Genomic DNA, 23196 nt, shown 5'->3' with positions numbered 1-23196 from the left:
GTGTAAAATCGGATTTATTGAAAAAACAATTTTTTTTATACATTAAAGAAAATTTCATAGACACCTGAGTGTTGCTTTCCTATCCCCCCAAAAAATAAAATTCTTTTGACGTATAAAAAATTGTTGAACTCAAATTTGAGTCGCGGCAAGAGGCCTCATTAGAGTTTCTGACCCACACACTTTCCTCCCCCTTCCCAACACGTCGGAACACGAATCTCGAAGTGGCGAAAAAGATTTAACTTTGCGGAACAACCTTCCAACAGGCGTTAAGATGCCAATGAACGGGATACAAAAGATTTTTCACCGCAATGCTGGGGCTGGAGTACCGGTAAGTGGCTGTCGGCTAGCCCACTAAACAAATGCTAACTAAGCTAAAGGTGCGTCCAGCAACAATTATTTGGACGAAATATTACACCGCGTAGTCGAATTGATAACAGTCAGCATTACAACATTTATAGCCTGGAAAAATCATTCATGAATACCAGGAATTCACCGTGTTTAAAATTAGATTTGAAATGGAACGAATGTGCCATTTTGTACACTTTTGCCATGACCGGAAATTGGATAGAAGCCAGTGCGACCGTGGCGGACGATTTCAAAAGATATAAAACAGGGCGGAAACGGAAAATTAATATTTCATAACTCATTAGAGCAAAATCTAATTAAGCATGCGAAATGTACAGCACTGACAAATCGGAGGGACAGGAAATGGTCCAACCAATATATCCCAATTAAATGTAGTTTTCACCGGCCATGTTTTTTTGTTTTTGTTTTTGTGTGTGTTTTTTTTTTTAAACATTTCTGTGCGGTTCCCCAAGAGCCCATTTGACCATCTGGAGCAGCATATGGAGGATATTGTGGGGAATGGGGGGGTCCTGAAGGAGATGATCCGCCCTGGCGATGGCCCCCTTGTGCCCCCAAATGCTTCAGTGATAAGTAATATCAATTTTTCACTGACTGCAAGCCTAAACAGTAAAAACTCTTTATTATTATTGTTTTTTTTTTTGTTTATACAAGTGATAAGTCCTGTGCTTCCACGCAGTGCATTATGCCGGCTACCTGGAGTACGCGGATCTGCCGTTTGAGACCACGATGGACGTCAAGCATCCCGGTCTCCTTAAGCTGGGCCAAGGTGGGTGCGCCGCGGTGCCGAAAGTTGTGGCCAGGGGCCTCGAAACGGCGGGACCGTGTTTCCAACAGACGTCACGGTGATCGGGATGGAGCTGGGCTTGCTGACCATGCGGAAAGGCGAGTTCTCGCGCTTCCTGCTGCAGCCGCGCTACGCCTACGGAGACCTGGGCTGCCCGCCCCTCGTCCCCCCCGCCTCCCGCGTTTTGTTCGAGATCCGGCTCGTAGAAATCCTGGACTTGGGAGAAGTGGAGGAATTTCTCCAGCTCACAAAGGTGGGGAGCTACTGCCTGTCCCCAAAGACCGCACCAAAATAGACAAGTCATTTTAAGCTTTTTTTTTTTTTTTTTTTTTGCACGTTTGTCGTAAGAAAACCAATCTGCTGTGTTTTACTTAAAGAAAACATATTTGTGTCATAGTTTAAAAGAATGTAAAGAATCAAACTGGTGGAATGGTGGAGCAGTTCTGAAGACCGGGGTTCAAATCCTCAGCAGTAATATTCCCGTAATTTCCGGCCTACAGAGCGCACCTGATTATAAGTCTCACCCAATACATTTGTAAAGGAAATATCATTTGGTACATACATAAGCCGCACCTGTGTAAAAACCGCAAGTGCCCACATTGAAACAGGAGGTATTTGCAAAAAAAAAAAAAAGACGGTACACAGAAAGGGTTTTCAAAGTTGCTGATAGCCTGACCCAGCCCTGCCTTCCTTGTCACTATTCCTTATTATTGTTTGTCGTTGACTTCACGCTGTGGTATTTGTGTCTTCAGGAGGAGCAGGACGCGTTTCCGTTGTCCAAACTGATAAACGTGGTTGACACGGTGCGCTCTTTTGGCAACAGATGCTTCAAGCAGACTCACTACCAAAAAGCCAAAGAGTGGTACAAGCAGGTGAGGACGTCGTCGAGCGTGATGTCGAGCGCTCCAGACTTTCGAGGATGACCTCCGCGAGTGTTCTTTGCTTTTTCTTGAGCTTTTTCAGTGGATTTGTGATGCAGCTACAGATGATAATCACAACAGAACTGCAAATTAACCTGATTGCAACATGTTCTGGTAGCTCAGTACAATGTGACCTTGACATCATTCAAATTTCATATTAATTACAATAAGGTTCCTTCGTGTATTCACGAGATGCGACTTCATCACCGTGCGGTATTTTTGTGTAACCTATTGCCGATGATGCCAGAAAATAACATAAGCCAAAGCATTGTTGAGCTTTGGTGCTAACGTGGTGGGAAAAAAAAATACAGCTGTCCTTGACAAAAGTTTTATAATTACCTCTGGATGACTGAAGATGGCGCCAAGTTAGTACTTTTATATTAGACAGGGCTTGGTGCCATCTTGTGGCATCGTTGAGTGTTTTTTTTAAGCACAAAAATAGCAAATAGAGGATTATTTCCTCCAAAATAATTCCTGAGAATCACTAAAGCTAGCGGGGCTAGTTGAATTGCATAATAGTTAGCGTTTTGTGTAAACACCAACGACGTACTGGGTAACTAAATCAAATGTCATCACTTTACACAAACTCCTCAGTTGGTGGGTTAACGTTGAGTTCGTATTCAGGCGACGGTGTTGCTGAGGAGCAGGGCGGACCAGAGCGTTGACGAAAAGAAGGAAGTCCGGGCGGCCCTGCTGCCTCTTTATCTGAATCTGTCCTTGGTGGAGCTGCGCGAAGAAAATCCAAAGAAAGCTCTCAAGCACGCCAACGGCGCTTTGGACCTCGACGCCACCAACATCAAGGCACTTTACCGCTGCGCGCAGGTCAGACAAGAACTTCACTGTTTGGTTGTTGAGGCTTAGTTTCCTTTTGGAGGAAATATGGGGAAAAAAATTGTAGTTTTTCAAAGTTGAGAAAAGAAAGAAAAATGCAGCAGCTTTTTGTAGCTCGGCCTCTTAGTCAGGAGGTCCAGTTGCGCTTGGCTGTGTGGAGTTTTCATGTTCCCCTTGTGCTTGTGTAGGTTTTGGTACTCTGGCTTCCTTTCACACTCCCAAAAATGACAAACAACAAAAGAGAATTCAACATTTTTGTTTTTAAAAACTAAACTCTTCAGCCACGCCATGATTTTGCCTAATCAAAGCCTGCTAGCTTAAAGCTAACTCAAAATGTAAAACCTGATAAACGTGCTATTGAAAATTATTGCGAATTTCAAAGTAAATATACTGTAATTTCCGGCCTACAGAGCTCACCTGATTATAAGCCTCACCCAATACATTTGTAAAGGAAATACCATTTGGTACATAAATAAGCCGCACGTGTGTAAAGCCGCAAATGCCCACATTGAAACGAAATATTTACAAAGAAAGATGGTACACAGAAAGTTTTCAAAGCTTTAATACCTTAGCTTAGCTTAGCTTAACATAGCAACAACATGGTAGCACAAACAGGGCTGGTAAAACCCCCCAAAACAAAACAGGTAAAAGTCACTTCCTCTGCACATATATTCCGCCAGCCTCACTTTTACCTTTTCTGCCCAAGAGCCCCCCTTGCGGCCGTTAGGAAAAAAATGCAAAAATGAGCCGCATCACCGCATAAACCGCAGCGTTGAAAGCGTGTGGAAAAAAGTCGCGGCTTATAGGCTGGAAATTACGGTATTTTTGTGAACATGGTTCCTATTTTTAAGGAATATTGTAAGACTTAAGCGAACTGTGGACAAAGGTTCTTGTTTTGTTCAGTGCACTTTTGATCCACGTCAGGCGTATGTGGAGCTGCACGACTACAAGCGCGCTCACCGTTGCCTCGTCAAAGTCCAGGCCAAGAAACCCTTCGATCCAGACGTCAACGAGCTCCTGAAGACCGTCACCTTGTAAGTTGCGAGACTCGAACTGCCGTGCGGCGACAAACACCTTGTGAAAACGGATATGTAAAGCATTCTGCAATTCAAATCAATTATCGTTTGACTTTTCATTTACGTGTTTTAAAAAGCATGCCAAACTCCAAAAAGCTTCACTCATCACCGTTTCAGCCACGCCCTCAAAAATCTGCTAAACCCAAATGGTGAAAAATGATTTAGCGCAGTATTTTCACGAAATATTTTAAGGATTTTTATCCATCTTGGGAAATCGTAGGATTTTTGTAAAAAAACAATTTTTAATCTTAAATATTCCAAATCTTTGGTGATAGATATTATTCGCTAACAGACTTGCAGCATATGAAAATGGTTCTATAACTTGTAATTTAAGATGTTAAAAAAATAAAATCAAAAGCAGAACAAAGTAGACTTAATTACAAATTTACCTTTTGCCAAAATGCAACTAAAGTCAAGTACTCGTCGTGGCTGTGCAGTTTTTTGTGTTCTTTAACATGTGACCGTGCAGGGCCGCTTGACCGCTGTGGTTCCGTTGCAGGTCCTACAAAGACAACTTGGACAAAGAGAGAGAATTGTACGGCAACATGTTCCCAGGCTTCAAGAGCCCACATGGTAGCGTTTTTTTTTTTGTTTTTTTTTTAACATTCCACTTGTCGTCCATATTTTCATGTTTAGTGAAAATGTTTGCGTCCGTTGCAGGTGATCCGTGAGCATGTGGAGCTAGCGACTGCAAACCCCGGGTCGAACCGTCCCCTTCCAACCATTCTGTTGCTTTTCTTGAGATGTTTCTCAAATGTTGCTTTGCTAATGGAGTGCATTGTTTTTTTTTTTTTTCGGATTTGTTTTTCAACCCCACGTTAAGTTAATCGTACAATATCAAGTTCCTTTCGTGTTGAATATACTGTCGTGTTGTTTCACGCGGCTTTGAGTTGTGCACTCTTGGCAAAGCACAAATAAATAATCAGAAATTGCAGTGAATTCATGCAGCTAATTTCCCGAAACACCAAGAGGCAACACGAATGGGGGGGGACGTGTGCGGCAAGTAAGTTTAAAAGCAAACGTATGGCTGCATTTTTGGAGATTAATTCTAATAATGATTTTTGTGTTTCCAAACTTGGCCCTGCTGTAATTTGGGCGTCCACAAAATCATTTGCAATAAATTTTGTGCAAATGAACACATGGCGAGCAGCAACGCAATAAAACAACAATTGCGCCCTACCTCTGTTTTTGGGGCGGTTAGAACTTGTAATTAGATAATGATTAATCGCATGAATCTGATGCCGATTCCTTTGTATTAAATGGGATTAATTAGGTTGAAATGTTCAGAATGTAATGCACACTTCATGTAGGGGTGCACTTGCTCATTACTTTTAATTCATGCTCGGATATGAATGCATTTTTAAGAAATGTCTTGAGAACCCCTGGATTTGGGCCCCATGCACCATTGCAGCCGAGTCTAAGAAGTGAAAGAAACTTCCAAATGTTCCTTATTATGCTTCAACAGCACTGCAGCTTTTTTTTTTTTTTCTTTTGTTCCGCGAGGAGCCGAAAGCAGACTTTGACGGCTGTCGGCGTGATTCAGCGCACTTCCGCACCACTTAGTCTGCTCTTAATGGCCGCGCGAAGACGGGAGAGAGAGCGTTGAGTGCAAAGTTGAAAGCAGAGGATGGAGACAGACGGAGCGAAAGAAGGGATGACGAGGGATCAGAGGAAGGGGGGGAGGGCCGGGAAAGAAAGACAATCTGATTGACCTATCTGCCTAATCGACTTCCGTGTGTGTGTGTGTGTGTGTGCCGACATCATCCGCGTGAGGTCGTCGCTGGCGAGCGGGACGGCACGGTGGGACGCAGGCGGCCAACATGGTTCCCAGATTGGCTTTCTACCTTCACCTCAGGTAAGTCGCGCTTTGCCAGATGTACTCGAGATACACTTGTGTTTATCCTGTCTCCTCGTTATTTTTTCTTTAATTGATGTTTACCTGGCAGTTTTTCTAAACCCTCACGTTGCATCGCAACCATTTCATGCAACGCCATATTGATATCTTGAGATTTATCCGTACCTGCCCCCGAGGAAACATAATGGAACAGATGATAAAGGAGAGGCGGCACAGTGACTCAGCTGGTAAAGTGTTGGCCAGGTCCCAGGTTCAATCCCGGACCCGCCCGTGCGGAGTTTGCATATTCTCCCCTCACAACCGCACCGATTTAGAGTGTCCAATTAATGTTGCATGTTTTCGGGATGCGGGAGGAAACCGGAGCGCCCGGAGAAAACCCACGCAGGCACGGGGGGAACATGCAAACTCCACACGGGTTGGGTCCGGGATCAAACCCGGGACCTCAGAACTGTGAGGCCGACGCTTTTCCAGCTGAAACCACCGTGCCGCCCCACTCTTAACCTTACATCCATTTTCTGTACCACTTCGTAAATTAGTACCGCTTTTATCTTGCAACATTGTTTATATATTTTTTTAATACTCATGTAGAGTATCCTCAATGCTGTTACTGTAATTGTATCTCTATATATTTTTTAATATTTGAATAACCTTAAAAAAAATGTTACATTGATTTAATAGCAAGGAATGTTAGGTAAACGGGGCGGCATGATGGATCAGTTGGTAAAGTGTTGGCCTCACGGTTCTGAGGTCCCTGGGTTCAATCCCGGACCCACCCGTGTGGAGTTTGCATGTTCTCCCTGTGCCTGCGTGGCTTTTCTCCGGGAACTGTGGTTTCCTCCCACATCCCAAAAACATGCAACATTAATCGGAGGGTGTGCCATATCATTTTATAAAAAAAAAAAAAAAATCACACAAAAAGCAAATGAAGTTAAAAAATATTTTTAAAAAATGTATAGGCTTAAAAATGGGAAGAGAACTCGATACAGAATGAAAAGTAGTTTTGCTGTTTGCATTCAAATGTTGACCAATCCAAGCAGACGTCTATTCGGCAGTGCACACCACATGACCCTTGCAAGCCCCCTCATTGGTCAAGATGGGTTTGGTGCGGAAGTAAATAAAAAGTTGAAAAGGTTACTGTCAGGCAGCTACAGTTGAAAACATTTCGTTCTGTATGCGCGTCAAAGGTTTAATGACGCGCTTAAACGACATAATGTCATCTTTTACGACAATCGGTTATCAGTTTCACTCGTGTCTAAGCGCCGCGGACTGCAGGGGTCGCCGTGACTTAGTTTTCCAACGTGTTCTCGGAGCTGGCAGCCAATCGCTCCGGCGGTCCGGCCCCTGAGCTCAGTGACGTCCCGGCCAAGCCCACACGTCCCCGCGACACGCTTTTATGCCTTGGCAAGACGTCGACAAGACGGGCAAAGTCAGCGCACGCGATGCGTCGGTCGCGAATACCCGCGATGGAGCCCCGCGCGGGCGTCACATTGTTCGGAAGCTAGACCGAAGAGAAGCGAGCAACAGGGGCGAAACATGAGTCGGCAGCAGGAGTCCCAGGGAGTGGTCTTGACCGGTTACCACAGCAACGCGGAACCCTTGCCCCAGACCGGACCGTCCGTCGCGACGCTTTCCGCGAGTCCGGAACTCGACCCGCAGGCCGCCAGGTGGGATTTGTGCTCGCCGCCTCCTCTCTGCGCGCAGCGCCGCTCGAATGGTCGGACAAAAGGCAGCAGCCGTCCTCGCCCCTCTCGTCGCTGCATCGGGATAAATTTTTTTTTTTTTTTTTTTCTAACTTCCTAATCAGCAACTTTGCATCACAGACACGTTAAGGGTCTTTGCAAACATCTGATTTCACTTGGGAAAAACCATCATATCTTTTTTTTTTTTGGGGCTTAATTTCTGACGTCACGGACTCAACCAGTACCCAGTGTTTTTCTTTGAAATGCTGTCCCGTTTTTGACTGAAGAGTGTAAATTAAGGCTAAACAAAATACCAGTTCAAAACTGATTTAAAATGAAAAGTAACCGGCCTTGGATGGGCTCCGACTTACCCACCACGATTGAGGTGATAGACTTTGAATTTTTGTTGTGAGCAATGCGTGAAATGAAGGCCGAGCTTTTCCACAGAAGTTTGTGCAGCTCCGGCTAATGAGGTTGCCGGTGGGTGTGACAAGCCAGTCGCAATTAATCTCAGGTTGATCAGGTCCAAGGTCATCTCTAAAGTTGTTGAATGAGTAACAAGCATCAGTGCGCAAATGCGCAGCCATTCAGAAAACGGTTTCAGGGTTAGGGTTCTTGCTTAGCGTTTTGTCTTTTCAAATTTTTTACTGTAAAACCCCAAACAACAGAAGAGAATTCAACATTTTTGTTTTTCAAAACTAAATGCTTCAATCAAGCCATGATTTTGTCTAATCAAAGCCTGCTAGCTTAAAGCAAACTCAAAATGTGAAACCTGATAAACGTGCTGATGAAAATTAGCACGAATTTCACAGCAAATATACCGTAATTTCCGGCCTACAGAGCGCACCTGATTATAAGCCTCACCCAGTACATTTGTAAAGGAAATACCATTTGGTACATACATAAACAGCACTTGTGTAAAAGCCGCAGGTGCCCACATTGAAACATGAGATATTTACAAAGAAAGATGGTACATAGAGTTGTCAAAATTTTAATACCTTAGCTTAGTTTAACATAGCAACAACCCGATAGCATGAAAAGGGCCGATATAAATAAAAATAAAAACATGCCGGTAAAAATCAGATGCGGCAGTAACATAGCAGCAACACGCTAGAACAGTGCTAACGCTAGCTTAGCCCTAACAAGGCTGGTTTTAAAAAAAACAAACAAAAAAACATACCGGTAAAAGTCGCTTCCTCGGCGTGTATTCCACCGGTCTCTTACCTTTTTCGCTCGAGTGCTCCCTTGCGGCCGTTAGAAAAAACTGACAAATTAGCCGCATTGAAAGCGTGTGGGGAAAAAAAAAGTTGTGGCGCGGCGGAAATTACAGTAACTCTTTTTGAACAATGACTGCTTTTACTACGCAAAATAGAAATGTTCAGATATCGTGCAGAAACCACAGCGCAAACGATGAACCGCGACACAACGGGGGGATTCTGCATTTACATTATTTCCTCGGGTGAAGAATGAAACTCCCGGAGGATCTTTTGTAGATTATCCACCCATCCATCATGTTTTGTACTTAATTTACGCAAATTCTTGACAGGGTCCTAAATTCTGAAGCGCTAAACTGCCTCCGTCCATCCACCCAAGAACAAATGCCTGCATGTGCTTGTCTTTTTTCTTTGATTTTCTGTCACGTGATGCAGACAATCACATGACTCAGTGTGTAAGTCACTTGTGAGCGTTAGCCTGAAGCTGCCAAATTTGTCACACGGACCCAAAGATCTTATAGAAACAAGCAGACGGGTGTCTGTTACTATCAACAGCGTTAGTGTGGTAAACTGAGCAAAAGTCCAAATGCTGCACAAGTGGACACACCTGCACAATTCATCCATCCATTTTCTTAGCCGCTTATCCTCACAAGGGTCGCGGGGAGTGCTGGAGCCTATCCCAGCTGGCAGGAGGCAGGGGACACCCTGAACTGGTCGCCAGCCAATCGCAGGGCACATCGAGACAAACAGCCGCACTCGCAATCACACCTAGGGGCAATTTAGAGTGTCCGATTAATGTTACATGTTTTTAGGATGTGGGAGGAAAAAAAACTGGAGTGCCCACCCGGAGAAAAGCCACGCAGGCACGGGGAGGACATGCAAACTTCAAACAGGCGGGTCCGGGATCGAACCCGGGACCTCAGAATTGTGAAGCCAACGCTTTCCAGCTGATCCACCGCGCCCAAACAAATTTCAGCAGCACTAAAATAATAATAATAATAATATCGCTTTACTGCTCTACATTTGAACACGAATTGCCCTTCGACTCGTGCGGCCTTTCTAAATCCAAAATGCAACAAGGCCCTAATGAACGTTATTGCAAACACGTGCCCGATTTCTTTGCTGATTTAAAGTCAAAATGACTGCTGAGGGGGTGGGGGGGGCACCGTTAAAACAACAAAGCTAGCTCGACTGTTGTCCATGTGAACGCGTGTGTTCCAGATGGCTTGTCCCGCTAAGCGGAAGAAAAAAAAAAAACCACCGCATCGGATTACAGCCTTTGTCTTGCCCCCCCCACCCCCCGGCACACGTGCATGTGTGTGCGTGTGCTTACCTTGTGTGTTTATGTCTCCTATTTGTTTGTGGTCGTCGAATGCTTCCTCTTAAAATATCAGACAGAAAATGTCCCATTTCCCGGCAGACAGACGTCAGGAAGTCGAGGTTCATATTTCGGTTTGTGATAGCGCGACTTAAAACGTTGAATTAATTAGCACAAACGATATTTACGATTGTGTTTTCCCTCAAAGGAAATAATGGAAATAGGAAAAAAAATAGTATTCGTAGGGATAGGGACCAAGCCGGCCTTCAAATAGCAAAAAAAAAAAACAGCAATTACAACCCCCATAAATCATAAAAATCATGATTCGCTTCATCGTAATTCACACGTGAACTGTATGAACTGCATTTGGAATCAGAAATCAAGGTTTTTTTTTTTTTTTCAACTATTGCTGATGTTTTGATAACCCAAAAATATTTGTAATATCTCAACGTTATCGTTTGTGATTTGACAATTTGAAATTTTGCTACAGATTTTAACAAAAATCATGGCGTTTGACACGGTTTGCTTTCGCGGGCCACATATAATCATGTGCCGGGCCAGATCTGGCCCCCGGGGCCTTGAGTTTGACACTTGTGCTTTATAGCATCAACCGTACCCCAGACTATGATCGCATAACACTATCGATTCAAACTCATTTTACATTCTTTTTAAAAAGAAAAAAATGTCCGGCACATAATTTGATTTTGTACCATCGCGCCCTGAGCGCATGTGTACTGTACATGCAGTTGAGACTCTCTATAACAACACAGGCTAAATTTTTGTCAGTTACTATACTACTATTCTATTTAAACACCAGAGCCATCTTGTGGCATTTTGGGGTTTTTTAAGAAAGACCAACCCCCGTCCCCCACCCCCCACCTCCCCCAAAAAAATCTTATGATACATTCCATGGGGGCGGCACGGTGGATCAGCTTGTAAAGCGTCGGGCTCACAGTTCTGAGGTCCCGGGTTCAATCCCGCCTATGTGGAGTTTGCATGTTCTCCCCGCGCCTGCGTGGGTTTTCTCCGGGCACTCCGGTTTCCTCCCACATCCCAAAAACATGCAACATCAATTGGATACTCTAAATTGCCCCTAGGTGTGATTGTGAGTGCGGCTGTTTATCTCTATGTTCCCTGCGATTGGCTGGCAACCAGTTCAGGGTGTACCCTGCCTCCTGCACGTTGACAGCTGGGATAGGCTCCTGCGACCCTTATGAGGATAAGCGGCTAAGAAAATGGCTGGATGGACTTCCACGGCGGGGGAATTTGACTTTGTGAATTTGTTAATGGTGTCGCTGTAGCTTTATTGTCATGAGCATGTCAGATTGAGCAGACATTTTTGGGCACGTGTTGCAGAAAGACCAGCGAGCGTTTGTCCTCCAAGAGAAGACAGCTGCCAGCTGTTGATCTCAACTGGACCAACGCGCAATTTTTAAAGGCCGAATTCTCGCTTCAGATCGCAGTAGATGACGCAGGGATCCCTAATATTGTGTCCCGTGAGCTTGCGTCTGTTCCTGTGCGTCGCACTCCAACCGCACCGGAACCGCGGCGGCGGCGCACTAGTAATCGCGCGTCGTTGCCCCGCTTCCCGTTTGCGGCTCAGCTGTTTAGTGGTGAGACAATGAGCGCAGTTCCACTTTTTAAAATAGCGCATTGTGTCCCCGTCGCAACGCGTGAATGACAGCGCTGCAGTGTTCCCTCAGCGATAAGAGGCCCGATTGTTTATTTGACCGTCACGTCATTGGCAACGGGAGCGTAGTGTTGCATAAATGCACCATAAAACAATTGACTTCTTTGCAATGGGCGAAGAACAAAAAAAATGTTTTTTAAAAATTACGTTGGGGGGGGGATAGACCAACTTCCTTGGTTTACGATGGTCGTGACGAACGTGGTTTCAAGATTATAAACAGTACTCAACGGAATAGAATATGTTGTCATTACCTAGTTTCACTCGTTCATCTCGATCACAGGTGTCAAACTCAAGGCCCGGGGGCCAGATCTGGCCCACCGCATGATTTTACGTGGCCCGCGGCTTTCATGATTGATTTTTTTTTTTTTTTTTCAAATCTGTAACAAAATTTCAAATTGTCATATCATAAATGATAACATTGAGATATTACAAGCATTTTTGTGCTGCCAAACAGCGATAGTTGGAAAACCCCATTACCCTTGATTTCTGATTCCAAAACCAGTTTATAAATTTCATGTGTAAATGTGATGAGGCGGTTAAGGATTTTTATGGTTTTACAGCCATCAGGGGCCTCTTAAGGGAAACCGCAAGTACAATGTGCCCCCACGACAAGAATGAGCTTGAAACCCTGATCTCGATTTCCAATCTTGGGGCCACATAATGCCATGCGGCTCCCCGCAGACTGAGGGAAGAAGAGGTGGACTTTTCCGACACTTCTAGGAAGGTCGAGCATGACTTGACGATTTTTTTGTCGCGCTATTTTCAACAGTTTGAAATGGTTTATAATGCCTGAAATAACCGATAACGTAGGTACAGACTAATGGTGTCAATTGGTGGAAAAAATCTGGAATTTTACCATTTTAGGTATAACCGTGACAGTCTGACGATCGAGCCTTTGCTGATGTTGATTGGATTGATTGCTCAAAAGAAGCCAAATTTTCAGGCAATCCACTGATCTTTTTTCTTTCTCTTTCATAATGCATAACGTGAGCCGGCACGCCGTGTGGTCCGGTGGTGCCGCGAAGGCGCCATGAGCGTCGCCGCAGTCGATTTATTGTTTGCGCGGGCGAACTCGCGCACGTTGTGTTTACGTGACTTGCATAAGCCGTTCGCGTGTACGATTTATGGCCCCCTCCACGTTTATTTCTGTATTTGCGCGGGCGCCGTGCAGCCCTTGATGAAGTTCAATGATTAACTCCGCTGTTTGCTCTTGTGCTGCCTGCCAGGTGGAACGGCTTCCCCCCCGATCAACAAATCTCAAAGGAAGCATTTTTGAAATTCCCCGCAGATGAGCACACTGGTGGAGGGCTAGTTGTGCGTTACGTGAAACGGATCCAAACGGGCGGGCAGACGTTTTGCTGTCGTATGTTGTTATGCAGTCCAGAGGCGGTGGGAGGAGAGGTTGATCGGAGGTCAGTAGAAGAGACGGCGATTACGGGGGGGGCGGGGCAAAAAATCGGTTGAAGGCTTCAGAAAAGTGGAGGCGAGTCCGGAGGCGTCCACGATGACGGGAGGAAGCGGGCCGTTGCTTTGGGTCCAGCTGTAGGTACAAATGTGACGTTTTATTTCTTGCGTTGGCGTGGGAAAAAAAGCTCAAATCTGTCCTGGGTTACCCGGACGTGCAAGTCTTGTTTGGTAACCAATCTGCCGCATGATCTGAAATCAGGGCCGGCCGCTTAACTTTCAGCCGAACGGTATCGAGTGGAAAAACAGGCTTTTGGTAACTATTTTTTTCAACAGTCAAACGTAGAGTTGTGGGATATCAAATGAAAAATAAATAGCACGGGTGTCAAACTCAAGGCCCGGGGGCCAGGTCCGGCTAGCCGCGTCATTTTATTAGACACCCCTGATATGTAGTGTTATTTACTGTGGTATAATTTCTACAGGAGCATAAAAACCTCTTTGTATGCGGTACGTTGGACCCGTCCATACTACCGGTTTGGCACCTACTCATTCACCTATAAACAATTTTTTTCCCCAAAATGGTTTTTTTATGTTCATTTTTTAAATTATTAATCATCTTCGCTAAATAGATGCTTAGATTATTAAAATTTTCATAAAATAACTATAGCTACAGTTTATCCATCCGTTTTCTTTGCCGCTTATCCTCACAAGGGTCCCGGGGAGTGCTGGAGCCTATCCCAGCTGTCACCGGGCAGGAGGCGGCGTACACCCTGAACTGCTTAATCGCAGGGCACATGGAGACAAACAGTCACACCTTGGTGCAATTTAGAGTGTCCAATTAATGTCGCATGTTTTTGGGATGTGGGAGGAAACCGGAGTGCCCACCCACCCGGAGAAAACCCACGCAGGCACGCGTGCATGCAAATGCAAAAACTTGCAAACTCCACACAGGCGGGTCTGGGATCATGATCGCAGGGCACGTAGAGACAAACAGCCGCACTCAACAATCACACCTTGGGGCAATTCATGGTTCATATTTTTGGGATGTGGGTGGAAACTGGACTGGCCGCAGAAAACCCACGCAGGCACGCAAACTCCACACAGGCGGGTCCGAGATTGAACCCGGGACGTCACAACTGTGAGGCCAACGCTTTAGCAGCTGATCCACCGTGCCGGCCCCTGTAAACAGATTAGTTTTATTTTTTTCAGTTTTTAAATTATGAATCATCTTCAGTTAATAGATTATATGACTTCAATTTTTTTTAATAAAATAATTATAGCTACAATTTAAAAATGGCAATATTTCTCATAACTGTACTTCCTCTTGTTCATTGTAAAACTCAAATGTGGCCTTTGAGCCCCGTCCTGTCCTTAAGTATTCGCCGCAGTCGCTGTAAATGACAGCCCACACCTATCAGGGAGTTGTTTACCATGAGACCATTTCACCCTCGTTTTGAAACTTTTATGGTACGCGTCCCTATCAACAGTGGAGGACAGCCGGCGGGAATACGAATGTTGTGGCAAGCGCGCGTTGCTGGTTTGTCCGTTTTTATTTCGGTTGTGACACTGAAACTGTTAATGAGGTTATCTGCCGTTTCTTAGGCGTGTGGCGCCTGTCGTAACCGTGCTGTTAAACAAGGTGCAAAGTTTAAAAAGGACTTTCGGTCTCAAGATCGCAAGCGCGGACTTGACCTCCTTAGTCGGGATTAATAACGTAGCTGTGACGTGTTGCTCGAGCGCATCCCGGCAACTTTGCGAGTTTGTCTTGCAGCCGACGGACAGGCCACTACAGCGTCCAGCAGAACCACAGCTCGCTTCCCGGCGACGGTCCCGGCGCGGAGAACCAGCATCCCAGGCCCTCCGTGTGCTCCAATCCTGGCTCCAGCCCCAGACACAGTCCCAAGGCCAGGCTGCGACCGCGGCCGCCATGTCAGCGCTGCAACTCCCAGGTAGGCGGGCTCGCACCAAACCACAGTCGTGTTGATCAAGTGAAGTGATTCCCGACCAGATACCCAATTTCACTTAATTGCTGCCATAATTATTTTACAAAAATATATATTTAACTCCTTCCCTGCCATGGGCGTTTATATCCGCCACCTGGAATCCAATACGTTACTAACATTAAGTGCGTTTTGCTACGGCTCGGCACGGAAGGAGGCTCTCGCCTTGCTCGTCTGTGAATGTCGAGCTTGTAAATGACTGTAATGACGAACAAATCCCTGCGGGTGGCGGCGTTGCATCGCTTTGGATTTGAGATCAGCACAGCTATTGAGTAGAAGATCAAGATTAGGAGAAAAATGTCCGCACATTTAGACAAGTTTAGGTACTTCAGTTGAACAGACTATGTATTGAATTTTTCTTTTTATTTTTAAGCGGTTTACCTTTGTCGGGATTAATCCCCAAACCAGACTAGACTTGGTGCGGTTAACTCTCGTCAGCCGGGACCGCCGCTTCTTTGGGTCTCGGAAGCTCTCATTTGAATTCTCATTTGGGGAACCGTTCGGCAGGACTCGCTGGACGAGCTGCAGATGGACGACTACTGGAAGGAGGTGGAGAACATCAGTCGCTCGGCAGAGAAGGGCGGATGTGAGAGCGGGAATGACGAAGAGGAGCAGCAGAAACCCCCCGACGGTGGGACACAATCATCAACTAACCGCGTTTGTTTTGTCTCCATCCGTATTTGATTTTGCCATATTTATGACACGTTATGATGGCTCCCGGGATCAAACGCATTCTTCCTGATTCGTCCAAACTTCCTCTTTTTGTTTGCGAGCTCATTTTTTTGAGGGGAACGTAAATATGTTTTAATGTTCTTGTTTTTCTTTTCCAGAGGGAGAACAGGAAGAAGCCTGGCTCACGGAGGCGGGGCTAGTGCGGCTGTTTGACGGTTCGCTGGAAGCCGACCAGGAACAGGTGTCAATCACATCTTCTCTCTGGATTACAATCATCGCATTTCTAATAAATATTTCATTCTGAATGCAGTAAATCCATTAGTGGATTTTCATATGTTCCAATTTTATCAATCAAACTGTTAAGAGTTCATTTTTCCGCTAGTTTTTAGTTTGAGATGCACTTGTAAATCAAAGATTGAACAGCATAAATTTACTAAACTCCTAATTGGTGTCGCTTGACAGGAAGAGGAGAGCGCCGTGTTCCTGTCCACGCTGACTCGAGCGCAGGCGGCGGCGGTGGAGCGGCGGGTGACCTCGCTACAGCAGACGCTGCGACGGCGCAACCGGCAGCACCTGCCCGATGTCCGGGATATATTCAGACCGCCTGAAAAGGTTGGGATCCACTCGCAAAGACGCGCATCGGATCAGATCTCGTTAGATTGTCCCATTGATATTCATGTCAAAACAACAAAATGGGGTCTTGAAATGATCCTTGCGGCACACCCATGGTCAAGTGTGCTCTGTAGCTTTATATTTTAATGCTAGTAAAACAAAGGGAAAGGCCGACAAACCTTTATTCTATAAAGTCGACCTGCATAGACACATCTTTGCCGAGTTTGCACTTTTTCCTTCCTTCTCTAAACGTTTTGCTCATCGTCCCTCGACAACCAGACTTGAATTTCGACACACTTTTCGTCTGGATTGTTTGTAAATCGCCTCGTGAGGACTTTTTTTTTTCGCCTACTCCGCCTAACTCCACACACATAAAAAAAAAAAAGTGGATTCATCGATGACTTCAATCGTCAATAGCTGTGATTTGTTTGAATGGTTGTTCATCTATGTCATATTAATCTAGATTGGACCCTATTTTGGACAAGCACTATAGGTGTGCGTATGAATCTGTTTGTGATTCGGGTAAAATGTTTTATAAGACAAGAAATAAAGACTGACTATTGTGCGCACTCATTAACAGGAAGGTTAATATATAAACATAACGAGCGGGTACTGGTAAACGTTTTGAGGAGGATTCCGCATTTTGTCACGCCGCAGGACAAAGAGCCGTGCGAGGACCGAGGGGGAAGCGAGAGCGCACCGAGTGACGCCAGCTCAGCCGGTAACACGCGCACTAATGCACCACCACCATTACTCAGCCGCACAGTCAAATGTTCCACGCTCTGCTGACGGCTTTCGACCCGGCGGAAATTTCACATCTCTTTCCGAGCCACTCAAAAGTTGTTTTAGTAAAACGTCTCAGACGTAGCTGCACTTTAGAGAGATTCTCGTTTTAAAAAAAAAAATAAAAATAAAGTTTTCACAGCGCTACTTCTAACGTTCTGAAAACGTCCCCGCCTCTCATGCCCGACAGAACCGGAGACGGTCATGAACGTGGACGTGGCGTTCTCGGAGCAGGCGCTCACGTACAGGGACAACCGGCCTCGCCTCGCCGTCCAAGCGAGTCCCGACTCGCCCGACGATAAGTTACCGGTGAGACGAGCGCTCTTATCATGCAGGCTCAAGACTTCTTGTCGTTCTGAATTGATGAAAACCGTCTGAAAAATAAAAAGCATTTTTCACATCTTTGGAAAAGTCATTTAGAAATACTCTCATGTCGGCCGTTTCCGTTTCTAGAACTTCAGGCTCTTGAGAGATAAAACGGGTCAGACCAGAGTCGGGCATCTGTCTCCGCTGGATATGAAAAAGGTAGGTCGCCCTAAAACACAATTCCGAATCCGTGTCAGCATCATCATCACGTCCTCTTTTCTGGCGGCGCCAGGTCCGAAGGCTCGCTCTGGTGGAGATGACGGCTCTTTTCGACACGGCGGGCGTCGACCTGAAAGCGCACAAGCCCGGAAAATTGAAGGCAAAAGGCAAGCGCCGGCGAAACCGCATTGCACACCTAGACAATAATGCGCTATTACAATATCGTTGCTAATAAATGTGGATTTTCCGAAAGTTTCATAAAGCTGGACAAATGTTCAATATGGCTGTGAGTTTTGGTTTTTTCCCCCCCCCCCCACATTGCCCTCGTCTTTACATTTTTTGTGCCAAATCCGGTGGTGTTTTGAATCATTTTTCCCAAAAATGCGTGCGGCACACACTTGTTTGACTGTGTTGGCAAGTAGTCCAATGATTGAAAGTCAAAGATTCAGCTCCATTTTCTTAGCCGCTTATCCTCACGAGGGTCGCATGCGTGCTGGAGCCTATCCCAGCTGTCAATAGGCAGGAGGCGGAGTCCACCCTGAACTGGTTGCCAGCCAATCGCAGGGCACGTGGAGACAGTCACACCTAGGGGCAATTTAGAGTGTCCAATTATTCTTGCATGTTTTTGCGATACCGGAGTGCCCACCCGGAGAAAAGCCACGCAGGCACGCCTGCATGCAAATGCAAAAACATGCAACCTCCACACAGGCGAGTCCAGGATCAAACCCGGGTCCTCAGAACCGTGAGGCCACCGCTTTCCGGCTGAACCACCGTGATGACATTCAGCTAGCAAACTTAAATTTTTGTTGGTCAAAATTTGTGCAAAATTGTGTAAATATTTTGGGGAAGTGCTCTAATAGGGGGTTTATCTCGACAACGGAAGAATCCTTTTCAAATCCTTCCAAAAAAAATGTTTGAGGTGACAAACTTTTACTAAAACCTGAAACCACATGAGCATAAACGCTAACGTTGAGCTGACTAGTCTACATTTTGATTTGGTTCTCTTTTCTATTTTTTTTTTTTTTTTTGACGTACTGTAGAAAGCGGTCTGTTTGGGGTTCCCCTCGTCACTTTACTGGAGCAGGACCAGAGGAGGGCAAGCGGGACCAAAGTGCCCTTCATCCTGCAGAGGGTGAGGACGTCTTCCTCGTCATCTTCTTCCTCCTCCATCGTTCGATACTGCAGCTGTCGGCGCACGTTTTTGTCCTCCGTAGCTCATCAGCCACATCGAGGAGGAAGGACTCGACACAGAGGGGCTGCTCAGGATCCCCGGCGCCGCCACCAGAGTCAAGGTAGAGGTCGCTAGTTTACTCCTGGGGGGCCCGGCCGTCGCCACTCACTGCCGCCCTCAGTCCCTGTGCCAGGAGCTGGAGTCCTGCTTCTACGACGGCACGTTCCCGTGGCGACAGCTGAAGCAGCACGACGCCGCCAGCCTCCTGAAGCTGTTCATCAGGGAGCTGCCGCACTCGCTGCTGACCGTCGAGTACCTCAACGCCTTCATCGCCGTCAACAGTACGCCATTCAAGCAATTACTTCTCCCCCTTCCTCAGCGTAGTGACGCATCAAAAGAGGAATCCCTGGACTAAATATGCAAATGAAGGGGACAGGAGGAGAAACGGGTTTGGATGACCATTCGGAGTCAGCCTTACCGGCGTCCCTCTTTTTGTTAGTTTCTCACGACAAAAGGTTACAAATTCAAATGGGGGACCAGATGGCAATAACGATTCAAAGATGAATACTAAACATTTCTGACAAAGGTGTTGAGGAGCATCTGCTTTGAAGTCAGCAAGTGGGTGCGTCACTCCTTCAAGTGTCGCTGGGTCACGCAAAGATGATCGAAACCAATGCATGATAAAACAATAATTCTAACAGTTACAAAAGGTGCATTGTTGCAGCTTATTCTGTCTTTTTTTTTAATTTATTGAACCATAGGTGTATTTTTCAAAATATGGTTACATTTTATTTATTTAAAAAAAAAAATGCATCTGTTCCCGGTTAAAACAGATAATACTATAATATAATTTTTCTTAAAAGTCAATTTTTACTTCAACATGTTAAAACATCTTATGTTTGCTACTTAAGATTTTTTTTTTTTTTGTGATTTTTGGAACAAATCTCAGAATCGGGCTAAGGAGCCGGAAGATACTCGTTCAAGTTCCACGGTTAAAATATATAAAAAGGCAGCTATTTGTTGCAGAGATGCTCGTGTGCTTGCTGGGTACTGTCGAGTATCCCTTGAGCAAGGCATCACTCCCAGCAAAGCAACCGTGGCGTGTCTTCCCGTTTTGTGTTTTGTCTGCGGCGTGCAACACAAAGTATTGTTCGGAGTTGAATTGACACAAATTTACCGGGTAAAATGAGAATCATTTTCGAGTAGCGTTAATATTAGAAGGAAGACTTTCTCACTGGAAACTTGTACTTGTATGCTTTGTACAACGTACTTCTACTTGTAAAGCTGCGCGTTTGTTTTTCAGAGCTGCCCACGAAGAAGCAGCAGCTGCAGGCTCTGAACCTGCTGGTCCTCTTGCTGCCTGAAGCCAATCGGGATAGTTTGAAGGTACCCGAGCGGAACATTCGTCACAATCGAATCTGTGGTTCAACTCGCACCAAATGCAGGCGTTTGTTACCGTGACGACCCCAGAAGAAGCATGCATTGAAATGAAATGCCGGAGACGTATTGATCTTATTTTTCGAAAAGATGCGCACCCCTCGGCGTCCAGATGGCAAATGAGTGCTGCGTTTTCGATTTGGGATGTCACAATCTGGCAAATTTGAGAAGCGCTCCCTCGCAGACTCATCCGTAGAACTAGGCAGGGTGATGATGGGTCAGTCAGTTTTTCAAAAAATGAATCAATAAAGTTGCCCCCGCTAGCATCGGACTTCGTTAGCCAAGGCGTGGCCTCACGTCGCCCCCTTTTTCCGTCGGCAGGCCCTCGTGGAGTTCTTCCAGCGTGTCATCGAGCACCAGGCCAAGAACAAAATGAGCCTGAACAACGTCTCGGTCGTCATGGCGCCCAACATCTTCATGTTCAAGGGCTGCCGCTCAAAGGTGACCGAGCAGCAGGAGTTCTCCATGGCGACCGGCACCGCCAACATCGTGCGGCTGCTCATTAGATACCAGAACCTCCTGTGGACTGTAAGAGTCCGCAAACGTGTCGACCGCTTACACCTGTCTTGCGTTTTGCCGCGTTTTCACTCTTTTGCGTGTCGGTACCAGATCCCCAAGTTCATCGTGACGCAGGTCCGGCAGCAAAACATGGAGAGCCAGCGCAAGCAGAACAAAGAGCGAGCCGTGCGGAAGCTGCTGAAGAAGATCACCACGGAGAAACTTCCGGAGAGGGCCCCTCCCGAGGTCCTCCAGTGCCTTATTACACATGTGTTATAACTCACTTTGGCAATTATTATTCATTTACCATAATTCCCGGCCTACACAGCGCACCTGGTTATAAGCCTCGGTACACAGAAAGAGTTTTGACACTAGCGCAAGGGATAAAAACGTCGAGGGTCAAGGGTGAGGTGCAGGATGGCGTGCAAAAACACCCAAAAAGTCTCTAGTGCATTTTAATTTAACAATGTTTACGTGTGTATGCTTTTCAAATCACGAATAATTTATATTACCCTTTTCTAAGGCCCTCCATTTCAGAAACAGGTTGAATCCAAAACAACTTTTTAGATCATGAAAACTACAATTAAAGCGATCGATAAAAAATAGTTAGAAAGCTAGTGTTAGCCTCGGTGCTAGCGTTAGCGCGGCGCTAGCGTTAGCGCACCTGGTTATAAGCCTCATTACACAGTTTAACACTAGCGCGGCGCTAACACTAGCTTTCTAACTAGTTTTTATCGACTGCTTTAATTATAGTTTTCGTGATCTAAAAGTTTTGGATGAAACCTGTTTTTGTAACGGAGGGCCTTAGAAAAAGCTAATATAAATGAATTGTGATTTGAAAAGCACACACATGAGCATATTGTTAAATGAAAATGAACTCGAGACTTTTGTGGTGTTTTTGCGCGGCATCTTGCACCTCACCCTCGACCCTCGACGTTTTTATGCCTTGCGCTCGTTTCCTTTGCGTATCAAACCGTTTGGCGTAAAGCGGCCGTGGCAGTTTCTCACGGGGTGTGTTTGGCGAGCAGGAGAACTCGCAGGGATTCATCCGCGTGCAGGCGCCGCAGTTCAGCAAAGTGTCCATGGCCGTCCAGCTCACCGAAGACCTGCAGGCGGCCGACGTGCTGACGCGCTTCCTCAGCCAGGACAGGTCAGCGTCGCCCGCGTGTCGAGACCGCCGGCCGGTTCGTTGCTCACCGTGTCTTTTTTTTTTTTTTGTGTATCCGAAGTTCTGTGGCAGTCAAGCGAGAGGACTTGTGTCTCTATGAGATTGGCGGAAACATCAGTAAGTCGGAAGCGTGTGGGGAAAAAAAGTCTCGGTTTATAGGCCGGGAATATCAAAACGGCTCTGTTGGACCTACGGTAAGCATTTGTGCAAGCAATAACGGCGTGTCGGCCCGTCTTCTGGTTCCGCAGAGGAACGGTGTCTGGACGGGGAAACCTTCATGAAGGACCTCTTCCAGCTCAACCCCACGGCCGAGTGGGTCATCAAAACGGCGCAGTGATCGGCTCCTCTCCACCCGCACCAGAATCTGCAGGAAGTTCAGGAGAACGGTTCGCTCATCTGCTACCCGCTCGTAGGAATATTGAGAATCCCGCCCCCAGAGCCTTTCAACCGCTTGAAGTGTTGATAATAAGTGCATATATGTGATATGCGGCGAAATGGGAACATTTAAGCGTCATCATAACCACTAATCGTGCTTTTCGTTTGCTTTATGAACTCGCAAAGTTCTGGAGGTCCAGTGCGTGTTTGAGGCCATGACTTGCACAGGCTCATCAGCAGCAGCGAGCTTGAAACACTCCACACCCTCCATCTCATAATGATACTAATAATCATCACGTGTGCTTGCCGCCATCTTGGGACTGCATGAAAAGTGGCCGCGTTACGTTTCATGTGACGGTTTTGATTGATTTCCGGTTTTAACGGCCTGCCGCATTTCAAAGTGACGGAAATAAGCCTTTTGTCATTTCGTTTACACCGATTACAAATATGATTGATCTTGTATCTGACCACTACTGCATGTAAATAAACATTTAGTTATGAACTTTAATGTCTTGCGTGATGTTTGTCTTCATGCAAACCACTTCAGGAATTAATAATTTTCTTCTCGTGCCATCTTTTCCTCCCTGCATCCTTACCGCCAAATTTTCTTGGCTTCAATCTTTTTGCCTTTTGTCATTTATTCCCTCCATCTTTGCCGCTTGTTTTTCAGTCTTACATATATCCTGTATCTTAAATCTGTTTTTTCTGCTATTACCTCTTTTCAACTCAAGACATTCCTTCCCTCAGACTTTTTTTTCAATCTTTTTGCCTTTTGTCATTTATTCCCTCCATCTTTGCCGCTTGTTTTTCAGTCTTAC

The 23196-nt window shown here is 45.8% G+C and overlaps 1 protein-coding gene across 2 annotated transcripts; it reads left to right on the top strand.

Moving 5' to 3' along the window:
• Nucleotides 1-121: 121 nt before the first annotated feature.
• On the top strand, nucleotides 122-22886 carry arhgap18 (Rho GTPase activating protein 18). Of its 2 annotated transcripts, none has more exons than XM_061812762.1 (26): nucleotides 122-328; nucleotides 819-936; nucleotides 1043-1132; nucleotides 1201-1403; nucleotides 1903-2022; nucleotides 2695-2892; nucleotides 3826-3935; nucleotides 4477-4550; nucleotides 5751-5832; nucleotides 14909-15086; nucleotides 15645-15768; nucleotides 15968-16050; nucleotides 16272-16421; nucleotides 17079-17142; nucleotides 17395-17513; nucleotides 17658-17729; nucleotides 17803-17896; nucleotides 18770-18861; nucleotides 18944-19021; nucleotides 19082-19241; nucleotides 20204-20286; nucleotides 20659-20865; nucleotides 20947-21081; nucleotides 21864-21985; nucleotides 22065-22120; nucleotides 22252-22886. In XM_061812762.1, exons 1-26 carry the CDS (start codon nucleotides 272-274, stop codon nucleotides 22338-22340), a joined length of 2958 nt encoding a protein of 985 aa, XP_061668746.1. In that variant the 5' UTR covers nucleotides 122-271; the 3' UTR covers nucleotides 22341-22886. The 2 variants fall into 2 exon arrangements, with proteins under 2 accessions (XP_061668746.1, XP_061668745.1); XM_061812761.1 differs by having other exon boundaries at nucleotides 819-972.
• Nucleotides 22887-23196: the final 310 nt, after the last annotated feature.

Source organism: Syngnathoides biaculeatus, chromosome 23 (genome assembly GCF_019802595.1).
Source record: "Syngnathoides biaculeatus isolate LvHL_M chromosome 23, ASM1980259v1, whole genome shotgun sequence".
NCBI lineage: Eukaryota > Metazoa > Chordata > Actinopteri > Syngnathiformes > Syngnathidae > Syngnathoides > Syngnathoides biaculeatus.
The sequence above is the reverse complement of the archived record's forward strand: the minus strand, read 5'-3'. Positions and strand labels throughout refer to the sequence as shown.

What these genes read in the sequence shown, in the direction of transcription:
- arhgap18 (XM_061812761.1), top strand. Translation starts at nt 272, where the DNA reads ATGCCAATGAACGGGATACAAAAGATTTTTCACCGCAATGCTGGGGCT. An exon ending in ACTGACTGCAAGCCTAAACA is followed by an intron (nt 973 to 1,042) that starts GTAAAAACTCTT and finishes GCTTCCACGCAG; the next exon opens with TGCATTATGCCGGCTACCTG. An exon ending in CGCCTTCATCGCCGTCAACA is followed by an intron (nt 19,242 to 20,203) that starts GTACGCCATTCA and finishes TTTGTTTTTCAG; the next exon opens with AGCTGCCCACGAAGAAGCAG.